This window comes from Lonchura striata, chromosome 5 (genome assembly GCF_050655825.1).
Source record: "Lonchura striata isolate lonStrDom1 chromosome 5, ASM5065582v1, whole genome shotgun sequence".
In the NCBI taxonomy this organism is placed as follows: Eukaryota; Metazoa; Chordata; class Aves; order Passeriformes; family Estrildidae; genus Lonchura; species Lonchura striata.
This window is the reverse complement of record NC_140707.1, coordinates 38069018-38083927: the sequence shown is the minus strand read 5'-3', so window position 1 is coordinate 38083927 and position 14910 is coordinate 38069018. Positions and strand designations below refer to the sequence as shown.

The following is a 14910-nucleotide window of genomic DNA, read 5'->3' as shown; positions in this document are numbered from 1 at the left end:
TACTGTTCTATATAGTGTGTGGAGCAGCAAATAGTAGCATTTAGAAAGAACATAGTATAATTTAGAGGGAAACAGTTGTTTGTTGAACAGGAGTATTGTTTCTTTTTTCGTTCTGCAAAATAATTGTCTATGGACTTAATATTTTGTTATTGAACACAATTTGTTGTTGACCCTGTCTAGTGGTAGCACGTAAGTGCCTTCTGTGGTTTCCTTCACAAACTTGTATAGTGCATTACTATGTTTGAAACACTTTATCTAGAGCAGTTTAAAACCCAAAAGCTGACAAGTTAAGAAAGGAAGGCAGATGGATGTGTATGAGGCACTTTACATTTTATGTTCTATTTCCTGTAACAGTCTGCACACATAGTATAGTTTTGATACTGTTGACTGCCTGTGTTTAAAAGTTGGGTGCTGGCAAGCCTGTAGAATAGCTGCTGTTTACATGATGCTGCACACCACTAATAAAAATAGAAAGATGTTTACTCATGGAGCTTGTCTTGCATGTGGCAGCAGTAAGCCAACAAAGATTATTCCTTGTACCCTTCTCAGAATTTTAAGTATCTGCAAATCATTAGCAATGGCCCTTTAGTCATGGACTTAATTCTTAAGTGCTGTATATTTCTGTAACTGAAACAGGCCTATGCGTGGAATTTTTTTTAATCAGGAACAGCCTGATTTTACAATAGGAAAAATGTGACTTGATTGCATAGTGTCAAAAATTGCATCCCAAGACAGGCGATTTCTTAAGCTTGTGAGCTGTGCATAAAGCCAGTGGTGCTGAGGGTAATAGTGGCAATCAGCAGCAAAGCAATGTGATCAGCCTTTCGTTAACTGGGGACTTAAGAGGCTGAGTTAGCCCAAGCAATCCATGAAACTAAGAATTGCTGAAGGGATCCTCAGCTGCTCAAAGGTGATGCTGGTCCACTAAGTTGTCTTAATTTTTGTGTGATTTCAGACAGTTGAAAGTATCTGGACCAGAATTATCATTATTCCGAGGAAGGTAGTTGGCCATCCAGACCATGTTGCTTGCCATACATCCAAGCAAAATGCAGAGATTTTGACAGCGAGTAGTGGCTGAGGATGTGATATAAAAAGGGAGAAGCAGAGCTTGGGATACATATTTAGGTTGTGTCTGACAGCATTTGTGATGTTAGACAGCAAACCTGGCTATAGTGATGGTAGAGACAGTTGTAATCTGGAAGCAGTACACCCAATTTATTGCTGTCTTGAAGATGGTACTAAGTAGGTAGAACTAATATATGAACTAATATATCTTGCCTGACTTGTGCTTTCACTGTGCAGAGCTATTCTGAAAGTTACTGTGGTGCTAAAATTGGAGTTGTGCGGAGTGGAAAGAACTGGTTAAATAGGGTGAGCTTTGGCCTCACTGAACTCGTCAAAGCTGTCTCAGTGTCTGAGCAGTCAGACAGACTCTTGCTCCTCTGTTGGTCTCTGGCTTTGGGTGCCATTGGCTGCAGTGCAGCACCACATCTGCTGCAAACCTTCCCAGAGTGCTGGGTTCATGGTGCAGGTCACCTGAATGATTCTGCAGGAGCCAGCCTGATTCTGGAGTGGATGGTGGTGACTCAGGTAATAAACTCTTCTGCGCCCAGCCCAAGTCAGTGGTGTCTTCCCTGCATTTATCTGCAGCGCTTCAGGTTGGATGACTGTGGTTGAAAGTACTTAACTTGATGTTTCGCTGCATTAGTTGGAAGTCAGGTCCTGTCTGTTCTTCTGCTTCTTCATAGTGGCTGTATTGCTTCCTGAGCTGCCCTGGAAGAGAGTGGGTTGAATTTAATGCTGATTAAGTAGCAAACCTTGTCTACTAAACTCGAGTTTACTTTCTTTCCTTTCCTAACAGCATCCACAGTTTACTTGGCTGGCTGATGGGCTGGACTTGGCTTGTCCAGTAGTTGGCTAGCAGGCATTACTGGTGGCCTGACAAAAACCAGCTTTGCAGGCTGGATCCAGCCCTTGGTTGGCTGTCCATTTGTATTCTAAACAAATTCCGGTTTGACGCCTGCCTGCTTTTGCATCTGCTACCTGGAGCAGGGCTTTGATATTAAGCTGTTGCAAGGATTTAAAATTTACACTGAATCTTCAAATTGTCACATATATGTACCTTCTCTGTAATATTTGTGAAGAAAAGGGATTTTTTTAAAGGTTCGTTCTTTTACCATTAGTCAGAACCTAACAAAATTTGAGATATAAGTGGTGTGCAGGAAGAGAAAAGCTTGTATTATTAGGATATTACCTTTTAAGATAGGAAATTTCCAAATTTCAGTTTCATAATGTGAAGTAGGATGCAGGCACTTGTGCATTTTAGGATATTTCAGATCTTTTGTGTCATTCAGTGCTGTAACATAGTTGAGAAAATGTATATGAGGAGACCTGCTACTGGAGGGGATATTCATATTCATATGCAGGTTATTTCTTGAAATTAGTGAAATCTGAGTCAGGTCTCTTATTTGGAATTGCAGTGTCTTCTAAACTGAATTGACCTGCTTAGACCAGATGACATGTTCATATAATTTTACTTTGTTAAGCTAAATCTGTTTAAACTTTCAATTTAGGTAAGTCATCATATCCTTTATTGTAACTGTTCCCTGAAATGCAGATGGTCAAATTGCTGTATTTAGAACAGTGCAGCATATTGGTAGAACAGTATTTACTGTACACTTGTGTCAGTGTCCAAGAAATGGTGTGTTGTTATCTACCAAATGCAGGTTTCACCAAAAAATTTGGAACATGAAAAGGTGATTAGATTGCATGCCTCAAAGACTTGAAAATTAGTTGCAGAATTCCTGACCATTTTGCCTGTTGAACCTACTTAGTAGTAGTATCCTGCTAATTTTGCAGCATATTTAGGCTGGAGTGTCCACTTGGTAGGGAGGTACAATAGAGGTACCTCCTGCATGGTGGAGAGAGCCACAGGCCATGTTTGACTCCAGTTGTCCCTTGGATTGCTTTCAGGTGCCTACTCCCATGAGCTGCAGCTGGGCTCTTGTAGTTTTGGAGGTGCCTGTGGTTTAAAAGTCACCTGCGGTTTCCAAAAGGTTGAGCAGCTTGGGTTGGTGCGTTGCTTATCCTGAGGAAGACAGTAGTTTTAGCTGTCCAGCAACTGAAACAGTAACAGGTGGTGCTGGTGGTTATTTATCTTTCTCTGGTGGTCACCAATTTGCTCTGGGTCAGCTCAGGTGGTAGGCATTGGTGACTGCTGGAATCGAGGCATGTTGTACTCTAGACAACTTCAGTAGTCTGTGCTGGTTTTGAGTCTCATTCCAAGTGGGCAAACACCTGCATCATTAAAGCAGCTTTTGACATGAATTGGCACCCTGCTTTGGCTCAGGGGCCAAAGTTAAATGACTAAAGAGATCAAAAAGTTATTTTATGTCTTCAGGTCAAAGTTGATATTTTGTTAGGACAATGTTAGACAGTCTTGAACGTTATCCATGTTGTGCCAAGGGAAAAAAACTTCTGAAACTTAACTTCCTTCTTTTAGTGTAATCACTGATATCTAGAGCTGACTGGATACTAAAGTTTGGTAGTATGGTTTGGTTTTTTTAGCCATGTTATATAAAGGAGCTGACAGATGGATCAGAAAACAGATATTTTGCATTTGAGTTCTAAACAGTAATTTTTGCAGCTTAGATTCTCTACTAAAGCATTAGTTGTGCTTTGTTGGAAAATGTGAAACAACAATTCCTGTTATGAATGTGACAAAACAAATAAAATAAGTTTCTGTTTTAACTCCCTGAACTGTGCCCTTCCAGAGATAGGATTTATACTCCTAAAAACAAAGTTTGATTTAAGGCAGGGAAGAAGAATTATGTTAATTTCTAGTGCTTACTTTTGAAGCCTCTTCTTTGTGGAGTATGTTTGAGGCTGAAATAGATTGCCTTATCTTCCTGTTGTTTTTACTAAAAGTAATGCCTAGACGTTCTGTACCCTAGTTGGATCTTATTCTCAGTGCATTAGAAAACTGGTCATTTTAAACCAAGATAATAAGAAGGAAAAATGGAGCCAGAACTTTGAAAGCAGAACCCATATATGAAAATTAATCCTTTGAACTTTCCTTTTCAAAGTAATTTTAAGTATTCTGCCAACTTATCAAAGAACTTGTGCATATTTATAATTTTAGAATGTTAGATGTTTCCTCAATTAGTTAGACAATATCAAAATAAAGTTTTCTGGGATACTGTCCTGCTAATCTCTGTTTAATTTGTACAGGTGTTCTTTGCCTTAAAGCTGCCTTTTGCATTTGGTATTTATGTTGAATGGCACCTGCTTGAAATCAGTATGCCCCCAGCATTTTAAATATTTACTTTTAAAAGCCTGGTTTTTCTAGTTGCTTTGACAGACAGCTGGTATTGTCATCTCGTGCCTGACAGATTTTTGCTATGCATAACAAAGTATTTTACTATTCCTTTTAACTGTAGTGCTGGACCAAGTACAGGATTTAGTTCATGCTACTGGTAGTTTCTGTTCCTTCATATTTTGTTTTTTAATGTTAATAAATATTTATATTCCTTTTCACTGATTAGATTAATGTACAAATCTAAAAATAGCCTTGAAATTTAGGCAATCACTTCTGCACTAAAAGATCAGCTTGTTAATCAGTGTAGTTAAAGTATAGCTGTTTTTTATAATATTGCCTCATGCAAGCTGTTAGTTTGCAAAGACTTCAGTGTTCCAAGAGAGCTGTGCTTAGTAAGTAGATGAAAAATTGTCATGGAAGCAACAGCTACTGAATTAGTGCGCATAATAAACCTCTGCAATGATAAGAAAAATATTCTTCTTGTTTCTCTTATGAGTATAATGAGTATTTCCTGGGTAACATACAGGCTGAGCATATATTTTTGTGTTCTTACCAGAAGGCAGACAGCCTGCCTGAGAAAGTTCTTTTGCTTTCCTTGTTCCTTCTTCTTTCCTACTTCCTGTCCTCTTTTCTTGGAACAACATTCAAATAGAATTAAAAGCTTTGCACAAGAATGCTTGAAATGCTTGTGAGTTTGACTGTGTGAGAACCCATTTTACACTTCTGGCAGATTTTCAGGGAAGCTTTGCCCTGTGTTTCTTGAAGCTATGATGTGCTCTGGAGCAACAATGCAGAAGCTAAACTTGTACCATCTCTTGGGAACCTGGGTCATTAAGATAGAAAGGGACAGAGTGGGATTCTCTTGTGCTCTGCAAACAGTGTGCCATAGGGCCCCATCCCACCTTCCCACATTTAAAAAATACAGGGACCAGACTGGGAGGCGAATTTGATGAAGCCATGCTGCAGTGTAGGTAAGATAAAACAAAAACAAGTTACAGGAGGAAACGTGCTTAAGCAGAAACACTAAATTATGAATTTTAATTATTATAAGAATAATTCACTTCCACTCATCTTAAGTCAGAAGCATGAAATTATAAACACATGATCAAATAATTCAGTTTTCAGCTACCTCTTACAATTAAATAGCTTTCTCAGAGCCATCAGCTATATGTGATATTTTTGTTTTTTCAGTGTTAATATGCAAGTATCTGATAAATTAGGATTTAATTTCTAGTTCTTCTTTACAATTTAGTGTCTTTATGCCCTGGCTAAACATCACATTTATTGAATAAAAATGTTGCTAGGTTGTTGAAAAATTTGAATAAGTTAGTTAAAATAAGAAGACAACCATTTCATTTCCTTTTCTTTTTGCTCCTCAGATCTGAATGTGTGAAAATAAATACATACCTATATATTTGAGTGCATGTATGTATGTGTATACAGATTGCATATATATTACGTATGTGTGTGTGATACAGCTTTTATGACCAATACAATAATTTCAGTGGTGCTTACTGCTCAGGTGAAATTCTGGAAAAAAGACAGATTTGTTTGTTAGCATTGGAATTAAAAATAACTGGTTCAATTCATGGATGGGTCTTCATTTTCAGATAATAATGGATAGGTTTGAATGCTTTGTGATTCAAGGAATTGGAGTAGACTGATCAAGCTGCTGGACTTACAAAATAAGAATATTCTAATATGGTTGTGGGCGAGTATCAAGCTATCAAGCTATTCTGCTTGATCACATTATCCATGGCTTGCTTATCTTTTCCATCAGCTTCTGCCATGCATTTTCACCATGATAAATGAAGTAACAGGCTAGCTAAGAGTAATGTTGAGGAAGATTAATGGCTAAAAAAATAAATAATTGATTGAGGATTTTTTGGTTTTCACAGAGAAAGTTAAATAGTCTACTTTGAGCCTTCTTTCAGTCTAAGCCATTTGGTGGTTGCTTTCCTCATTCCCTACTTGCTGGTCTGGAGAAAATTCCCTTTATGTAATTTATGAAATTACATATGTATTTTTTTTCTTGCACTCATCTTAAATCTTTTGTGCAGTTTTGGGCGCCACAATATAAGAAGATACAAGCTTGTTGGAGGGCAGCAAGGATGGCAAAGGGCCGAGAAGGGGAAGCTGTGTGAAGGGCAGCTGGGGTCACTTGGTCTATGCAGCCTGGAGGAGACTGAGGGGAGACCTCATTGCAGTCTGCAACTTCTTTGTGTGGGGAGGAGGAGGGGCAGACATGGATTTCTTCTCTGTGGTGACCAGTGACAAGACCTGAGGAAACAGCGTGGGATGGCATCAGGAGAGATTTGGGTTGGATATTAGGAAAAGGTTTTTTCCCCAAAGGGTGTTGGACACTGGAAGAGGCTTCCTAGAGGAGTGGTTGTGGCTTCAGTCTTGCCAGAGTTCAGGAAGCATTTAGACAATGCTCTTAGGCACCTGGAGTGGCTCTTGGGGCTGTCTGGTTTTAGACGTAATGATCTTTGTGAGTCCCTTCCAACTTAGGATTTTCTATGATATTTGGATTTTAACCAAGGTTGTGTTTGAAAGGATATTGTCTTTAAGAGCCTTGTCTGATTTGCAGTGGGAAAAACCAAGTTATTTCTAAATTATAGGAATAATATGAAAGAAAGAATATTCAAACTTGAAAGACAAAAATAGGACAATTGGAGAGACCTGTTTGGAGAAGTAAAGAAGTTGTAAGTGAAGTTATGGACTAAGAACCTCAAGTCAAAACACAAGCACTTTCATTAATTGTCTTAAAAAATAGAATTGCATTTTAGTCTGTTTTCCCAACAACAGTAAGCTTCTATGATCATTTGGGCTCTTTCTTCCTCAGCTATTGACCTCTGATGACCAGTTCCACAAGGCTTTCAGGAGACTGTTAAGCTGGTACACGTTTTGTGACTATCAGCAGGCAAAGGAATGAATCCCAAACTTTTCCCAGCTGTGGCAATTCTTTCCATTTGTTATCAGCTGAACAGACATCAAACTTCGTGTATTGGTTGGCCCATGGGGAAGAGTGCAGTTGAAAATTAATTAGTGCATGGGTTTCTCTACAGTAACATAAGACTTGCCAGCTCTTGCCTTAGAGTATTTTAGCAGAAGACTTCAAAGTGGAAAATACTGTGGTGGAAAATAGCAGAGAAATCATTTGAAATCCATGGTTTCTTGGATTTTATTGCTCAAGAAACTGACTTCTGATGTAGGAAAGAATTCTGAATTCACAGTAGAAGTGTGTAATCCTATTTTCTTTATATTTACTTATTTGTTTATCCATGGGTGTCTTTCTTGTTGCAGTGGTGTGATGAAAGATTCGACTTCCAAGCTGCATTTTTACAGTGCTTGGCAAAACACGTGCCAAATATTTACTCAGCTGAAATGGACCCCTTGGTGGAGAAACAAGAAGAAATGGTCCAGGCAGCAATATTATACCCCCTAGAATGTTATTTGTTTGGGGAGGACCCAGATATATTCCTGGAGAAACTACAGCAGAGTGGAACCTCCCAGCTGTGTGGAAAGGTGTTCAAAGGAGGGGAGACAACATACTCTTGCAGGTAAGGATGATGGTGTGTTGTCATCAATGTTCCCATCTGAAATAATACAGCAAAGTGCTTGAATAAAATCAGTTGTGCTGCTAACTAGGCATTCCTTGTGTCATGGTACTTCTTTGCTTAACTAATGCTGGCATTTGTTTCCCATTTCAAACCACTGTAGAGTAAGGAAAATTACACATGAAAAGAAGGTTTGGCAGAGAAATGGGGAACAAAATGGAAAGGTTACTAAAAGTACTGAAAGCTCTTGGTTAAAAGTGTTGGATGGAAGTGTAGGGTATGAATATGGAGTATGTACCTGAACTGAGGGATACAGTACTCGCTCTTTCAAAGTCTGAAACAGAATCCAGCATTTCTGAGCATCATCAGTGCTTTGCTTCGGCAATAGCTGTGGAACCAATGGTAAATTTTCACCTTTTTTTCTCATCCTGCAGTATATTAAAGGTGAAATCAAATCTCATTGATTTGATAGAATTAATTTTATTAGTTCCTATTAATACAAATACAGTAATGAGTATAATTAATAAAATATATTAATATTAAAAAGCTAGCAGTATTTATGGTGAATGTAAAGATTGCAACAGTTCTAGCAATTGTTGAGCATTAATATGATGTTACTGCCATAGTTTATTCTAATTTTCAGTTTATTTTAAAAGCTTAGAAAATTTAATTAGAAATACTAAGACTATTATTAAAGATGAAAAGCACTATATGTAAAAGAGTTTAGAGTTCCTTAGAGTTCAGGAAGTGTCAAAATAAAAGCTCTCTATAAACTTTGTTTATGAATTTCACTGTAACGTTTTAATCAATCACATACTCTGCAGCATTTTCTAGGAATCAGCTAGTGTTGTGTATGAAAGGGGAATGGTCTTTGAAGAAATCCTGCTAGAAGTCCTGTACTAGAAAGTCTATAGTGAGTGGGACAGCTTTATGAAGGGAAAAGCAGGACAAGGCTGTTTAGTGCTTCTAGATCAAGAATAATTCTCTTCCTGCCTCTCCAGAGTTCATGTATGGTAGCAGGCAAAAAGACAAAACTAAATGTCTGAGTTACTATCTTTCTTATTTTTTTTTGAATTGCAGTCTTGCAAAAATGGTAGTATTTATACAAGGTACTGTATTGTTCTACTGCAACTGAAGCTAGGTATCTGTTTGCTATAGGCTTCTAAAATGCTAAAAATAAAATATACTCTGCAGTTCTGAAATCTGAATGTTTTGAATTTCAAATCTAGTAGGCACTTCTGCCTTCTCTTTTCTTTGATTAATCTTTCAGTAGATTTATGGTAATAAGTGAGTGTTACTAAGGTATTAAATGATTGTAATGATTATTATAATCTCAAGGTTTGGAAGGAAGTTCATTCTGTAATCAGAATCACCATGATATTTTAGTTATACAGGAAGCTTGAACTAAATGTTGAACAATGGTATAGAGTAAAATGTTGTCATTTAGCACCTGTCATCTACATTTTGCATGGAATAAAACAGCATTTAAAGAAAAAAGTGGCCATGTTTTAAGGAAAAAGGCAATCTAGAAAAGTATGTATGTGAAACGTAGGATAAAATGGAATTAGATTGTCCATGAGTGTAATTCCCTATTTTCAAGTATTTAAATGCATGAGTGAAACTTTACAAGTTACATTTCAAGGTATATATTCCTAGCTTATTTAGTAAGGAATTCCTTTCAGATTTTGACTTATGTTTTAAAAATTAGAAACATAGCTTAGTAGAAGTGTAGCTAAAATTTAATGAGCAAACTGACTACTGACTGATGTTGGAAACAATAATAAAGGTTAATTCAGAGTCCTCACTGGTTTTCCTAGCTGCTTATTCTTAGCAAAGCCAGAAAAAGTTTTGCTAAGCGAGTTTTGAAAGTGGAAATTGAGCATGTTTTTGAAAGAATTTGATATAACAGATTTGACTACATGGTTCAAATTTAACAAGACTGGTTGCTTCATGTCACAGGAAGATGATGAAAGTCAATGTTTTTACAATTTGAATCTGTTGTTCATCTCAGTTTTTCTTTTTTTTTCAGAGCAACATGTTCTTTTGTGCATGAAAATTTCAAGTGTTTGTTTTAGAAAGTTTTCCACTTACCATTTTTGTTGCAGAGACTGTGCAGTAGATCCAACTTGTGTGCTCTGTATTGACTGCTTCCAGAATAGCATTCACAAGAACCACCGATACAAGGTAGGAAAATCTTATTTTAACAAATGGTACTTGCAACTTTAGAAAAGTTCTTTTGAGGCTATAATAAACCGCATATAAACTACTAGTAATTTTATTATTGAAAAAATAAATTCTGGTATTTATGAATTACCTAATCTCTCTCTCTTGTGTTTCTAGCTATATAAAGCTTCTTCTAAGAACAGCAACTTGCTAAGTGAAGAAACAAAAGAGAAAGGAATTTATTAATGCATGAAGTGTTATTCTGTTTGGCAATTTCATGAAAGTGTAGGTCAGAGCAAAGAGCTGTGACTGATAATGGCAGTTGTGTCCCAAGTCCCAGCCAGCTCTGTTGGGATATAAGTAAGGTGAAAACCCAGGGAAAACACACAGTAATGATTACAGAGCACTTTGGAAACACAGCTGGGCTGAGAAGCTGCTGTCATTTCCCTGTTTTTCAGTAAATTCTTCAGGCAGAACATCAGCTATGGAAATAGGTAGTCATATGGAGGCAGGTTTGTAGCATTTTCATCTAAAGAATATAGGATGTGCTTTTTATAGATTCATATAATAATTTATGTTGAAAGGGACCTAAGGAGATCACCTAGTCCAGCCTCCTGCTCAAAGCATATCTAATTAGATCAGGTTATTTTAAAATGTTTCAGGTAAATAACAGATTTTTGAATGTCTTTTTATTGGGTCAGAGGTTTTTTAGAATTATTTCAAGATCGGGGATTTGGAGGAAGCTAAGGATAATTGGTTTTGCCTGAGTTTGTTTGAACTTTTTGCAGAAATGGAGACTCAGAATTTGTACTCTTCTGAAAGTGCAATGCAAAGTTAAAGCAAAAATTTATTTAGATGCTGATCATGTAATCTTTTCTTTGGTTAGAAGTAGAGGTACTACTAAATGTCTATTTAATATGCACATTGTTTTTTAATCTTATTTTCTAACTTGGTGAAGTAATTTTAAAGAAGGCATTAGAAAGCTTTGGTGTTATTTTGTGAACAAACACAGAAATATTTTGCCATTTATGAAGCACTCATCAGTCATAGGCTTTTTCACTTTCAAATTAAATTTATTTAAGACTTGCATACCTATTTCCTTCTTTATTTTCTGCTCAAAAGGTTTGTCTTTTACCCCCTTTTTCCTCTGGCAAGTTTCCTTTTATCTAAAAAGTCCATTGGTTATGCAGTGACTCTTCTGTTTCTAACTAGGTGTTTGTATTTGTGTGTGATTTAAATAATTCACAATGCTATTTTCCTCTTGATTTTTATGGGTGTATTTCATTACTGAAATACATGGTTGTTCCAGATGCATAGCTCCACTGGAGGTGGATTTTGTGACTGTGGAGATACAGAGGCATGGAAGGCTGGACCACTGTGTACTAAACATGAGCCTGGAGCATCAAGTTCTCCAAAAGAAGTAAGAATATTGCTTAAAGTGAAATAAAAAATTTTGTAAATGTTACCTTCTTATTTCAAAAAGTGCTTATTCCTATGTATGAATGCATATGTATTATATAACTCATGTAACAGGTTCAGTCAAGTTGAATCAGGATTTCCTTGGTCAAGATATTTGGGATCAAACATATATATTAGACGTCCTTTGGGTTTTTTGCTTTTTGTTTGGAGACAGTTTCATCTACCCGCTTCGTGTGCTTGAGTCTTTCATTTGGAATTAATCTGTAAATAATAACTGAGGAATTAAAATTGCAGTCTCCTGTTTTCTTTGCTAAGTATATTAGTTCTTATTTACAAATAATTGGTTTCCCAGAGGTTAGCAAATGTTTAGAGGTTTGATTTTAATATTTTCTGTTTTCTACATTACTGCAGTACTGAGCAGTCAGTTCAGTAATTACTGAATTTGTCAGTTTCTTCGGGTGTGTGATCTGTCACTATGACTAAAATAAATTTTATATGCCTTAAAACTGACCTTTTATGCTAGAATATCTCATGGTTATTGTACCTCATAAAGGAGCATATTAACAAAAGATATGCCATCTTGGAAGGAATTCTTAAAGAGAATATGGGCAAATCAGCTGCTTCAGGTAAAATTTGGGGTTTTTTTCAGAGTCCTTCATTCTGAGATAATCAGGATGAAAAACCTCACCATTTGTCATTGCAAGCAGACCCCAAATCCCTGATGGTTTTGTAGCAAACATATTGTTATTTATAGTCTGGTCAAAAAGTCAAATGGAAAAGGAATAAAAAGCACTGACCTTACAGAAAAATGAGACAAAGTTTTCCTTCACTTTTTCATTCTCCTTTTTGAAGAAAGTTAATGGATTTCAGAGATAAAAATAGTTGAAACTGCAATAAGGAGTAATTTATTTACCAATTGGAGCTTGTTACGTGATCTGCAATGCAAACTTTTAATATCTATGGGAATGCAAAAAGCTGTTAAACAGTTTTTTTGCATGCAAGGTTAAAAGAAGTGGAGCTAACACATTTGATGAGGCCTTTCATAGTCTAGGCTTAGATAAAACATGGATGCGTAAGAAAAAGTATATGAAACTGTTGGAATACTACTGAGAGCCCTTGGGATGAAATAACTTTGAAAAGAAGAAATTAGGTGAGGTTAATTTCCTTGAAAATTGTGAAAAATATGATTTCCTGATTATACTATAAGTATGTATATATAATTTACAGTATATATATACATATTATAGTATAATTTCCTGTTATATTAATAATGTACTCTACCAACCCCCTTTTAATTTTTTTAGGTTATTTTCCATATTAATATTATGTCATGTTTTACAGAATTCTGAATGTCAGTTGAATGAAGAAATTATGGAGCATTCTAGGAGAGTGTTTCCCTCTGTGATAAAATACATTGTAGATATGCTTATCTGGGAGGAAGAGAAGGAACTGCCTGTGGAGCTCACCATTAGGTAGGGAGTATTTCCGACTTTGTTTTCAATTCATTAGCAGCTTGGATGATAATGTTGCCTGAAATAGTCTCATACTCATACAGACATTAGTGCTGAAATCCCTGTAAACAGCTCTGTGGCATATTTGATGTAGAGTTATGTAGAGAAAAGCTTTTGCTACTTCATGGGAAAAGTAGTGTGTGACTGTCCTCCATCAGTCACTGAAGGAAAGTGCTCCTGAACCAGCCTGATCTACAGTGAAATGGCAGGTCTTAGTGCACAGGGGAGGAAATGTCAGGAATGGAGAGACCCACCGGGTACCATTGACTGTCTTGGGAGACACTGATGGGGTGCCAAGGGGCAGGGGTACAGAACTGAGCTGGCAGGTTTTCAAGGATGCTTTCCACAGTGCTTGAGAGAAAGATGTGGACAAACCTTTTAGCAAGGTCTGAGGACAAGGGCTAATAGTTCGAAACTCAAGCATGGTAGATTTAGAATGAATACAAGAAGGAATTTTTTCACAATGAGGGCAGTGAAACAGTGGAACTGGTTGCCCAGAGGGTTGGTGGATGCACCATCCCTGGAAACATTCAAGGTCATGTTGGATGGGGCTCTGAGCAACCTGATCTAGTTGAAGATGTCCCTGCTTATTGCTAGACAAGATGAACTTCAAAGGTCCCCTCCAAGTCAAACCATTCCATGATTTTGTGAAAATGGAAAAAGGCTGTATACCACATTAAAAAACAAATGGGTTCATAAAACATTAGAGAAAGGAAATTATAAGAGAATATCAAATTTCTTCAAAGCTTATATTTTGTACTTGAAACATAATTTCTATAACTTTTTTGGCGTAGATGGTGGGGGGGTGTCATTAGCATGAAGAATATGCTTGATTTACTTGAATACCTTTCTTTTTATTTTATTTAGTATTTTTCTCAAGCTACCAATTAAGCTGTATTCAATAGGACACTATTTACAATTTTACTTTTATTTGTATGATATGTTACCTTTTTCCCAGCAGAGAAAAGGTAGACAGCTACTACTGTGTCCTTTTCAATGATGAGCACCACTCCTACGATCATGTCATCTACAGCCTGCAAAGGGCACTGGGCTGTGAACTTGGTGAAGCCCAGTTGCATACAACTGCCATAGATAAAGAGGTTAGTGCATTTGGGTTATTGGAGAGGGTCACCTTCTAATCATTAAGAGCTACTGCTTCAGTTACAGAATCTTTGTTTCTAGTTGCTGGAGCTTGAGGAAAGAAAGGCACATGGCTGAGCAATTCTTAATCAGCACTTGTTTTTCAGATCTGGAGAACTTGTTTAGGAAGTACTTCTCTCTGGTTATGCTCTGCTATTTCATGTACTTTGTGCCAGGAGGAAAGTTGATATGGTTTATATTGAAATTGTTTTGCAGAAATCTCTTTCATCTGTTTTAATGTGTACATGAATTTTCTTTATATAGTAATAAAATATCTAGACATTACTTGGTCATTGTGTTGTTAATTTGGTTAACATTTTTCCTACAGATAATTATGTTAATTTTTATTTGTGCCTTGGTGTTTAATAGCACTGTGAGTGATGTTTAGCCCTGTTTTTTCTATTGTGAATAGAAAACATTTCAAGGATCAAACTTATGATACTTTAGGTTTGCTTTATATTGGTCTCATGCTCAGTATTTTCTTAAACAGGGTCGTAGAGCTGTTAAGGCAGGACATTATGCCTCTTGTCAGGAAGCAAAAGAAGAAATTAAGGTAACTTCCTAAAGTAATTTTGACAAAAAAACACCCCATACCAACCTAATTAGTATTAACATGGAGTATTTATTTGTCTGCCATACAGTCTTTAGCTATGTACTTCCATGGTTTTATTACTTGCCTGTGAAGTTTTTGGAACTGAATTTACACCGCCACATTTAAGACGGATATCTTCAGAAATAAATAATTAAACTGTTTTCTTTGTTTTGCTTGGGAGAGACAGTGGGTGGTGAAAATAAGTAG

The 14910-nt window shown here is 36.6% G+C and overlaps 1 protein-coding gene across 4 annotated transcripts in view; it reads left to right on the top strand.

Moving 5' to 3' along the window:
* Positions 1–14910, top strand: part of UBR1 (ubiquitin protein ligase E3 component n-recognin 1) — a 56270-nt gene that overhangs the window by 1011 nt on the left and 40349 nt on the right. For 2 of the 4 annotated variants that reach the window (XM_021533529.3, XM_021533527.3), the window contains exons 2-7: positions 7625–7881; positions 9984–10062; positions 11351–11461; positions 12802–12932; positions 13933–14071; positions 14602–14664. In XM_021533529.3, the coding sequence (XP_021389204.3) occupies positions 7625–7881; positions 9984–10062; positions 11351–11461; positions 12802–12932; positions 13933–14071; positions 14602–14664 (780 nt within the window). Of the gene's footprint in view, positions 1–7624; positions 7882–9983; positions 10063–11350; positions 11462–12801; positions 12933–13929; positions 14072–14601; positions 14665–14910 lie in introns of all 4 variants that reach the window. The other 2 variants (XM_021533528.3, XM_021533526.3) reach the window with 1 other exon arrangement.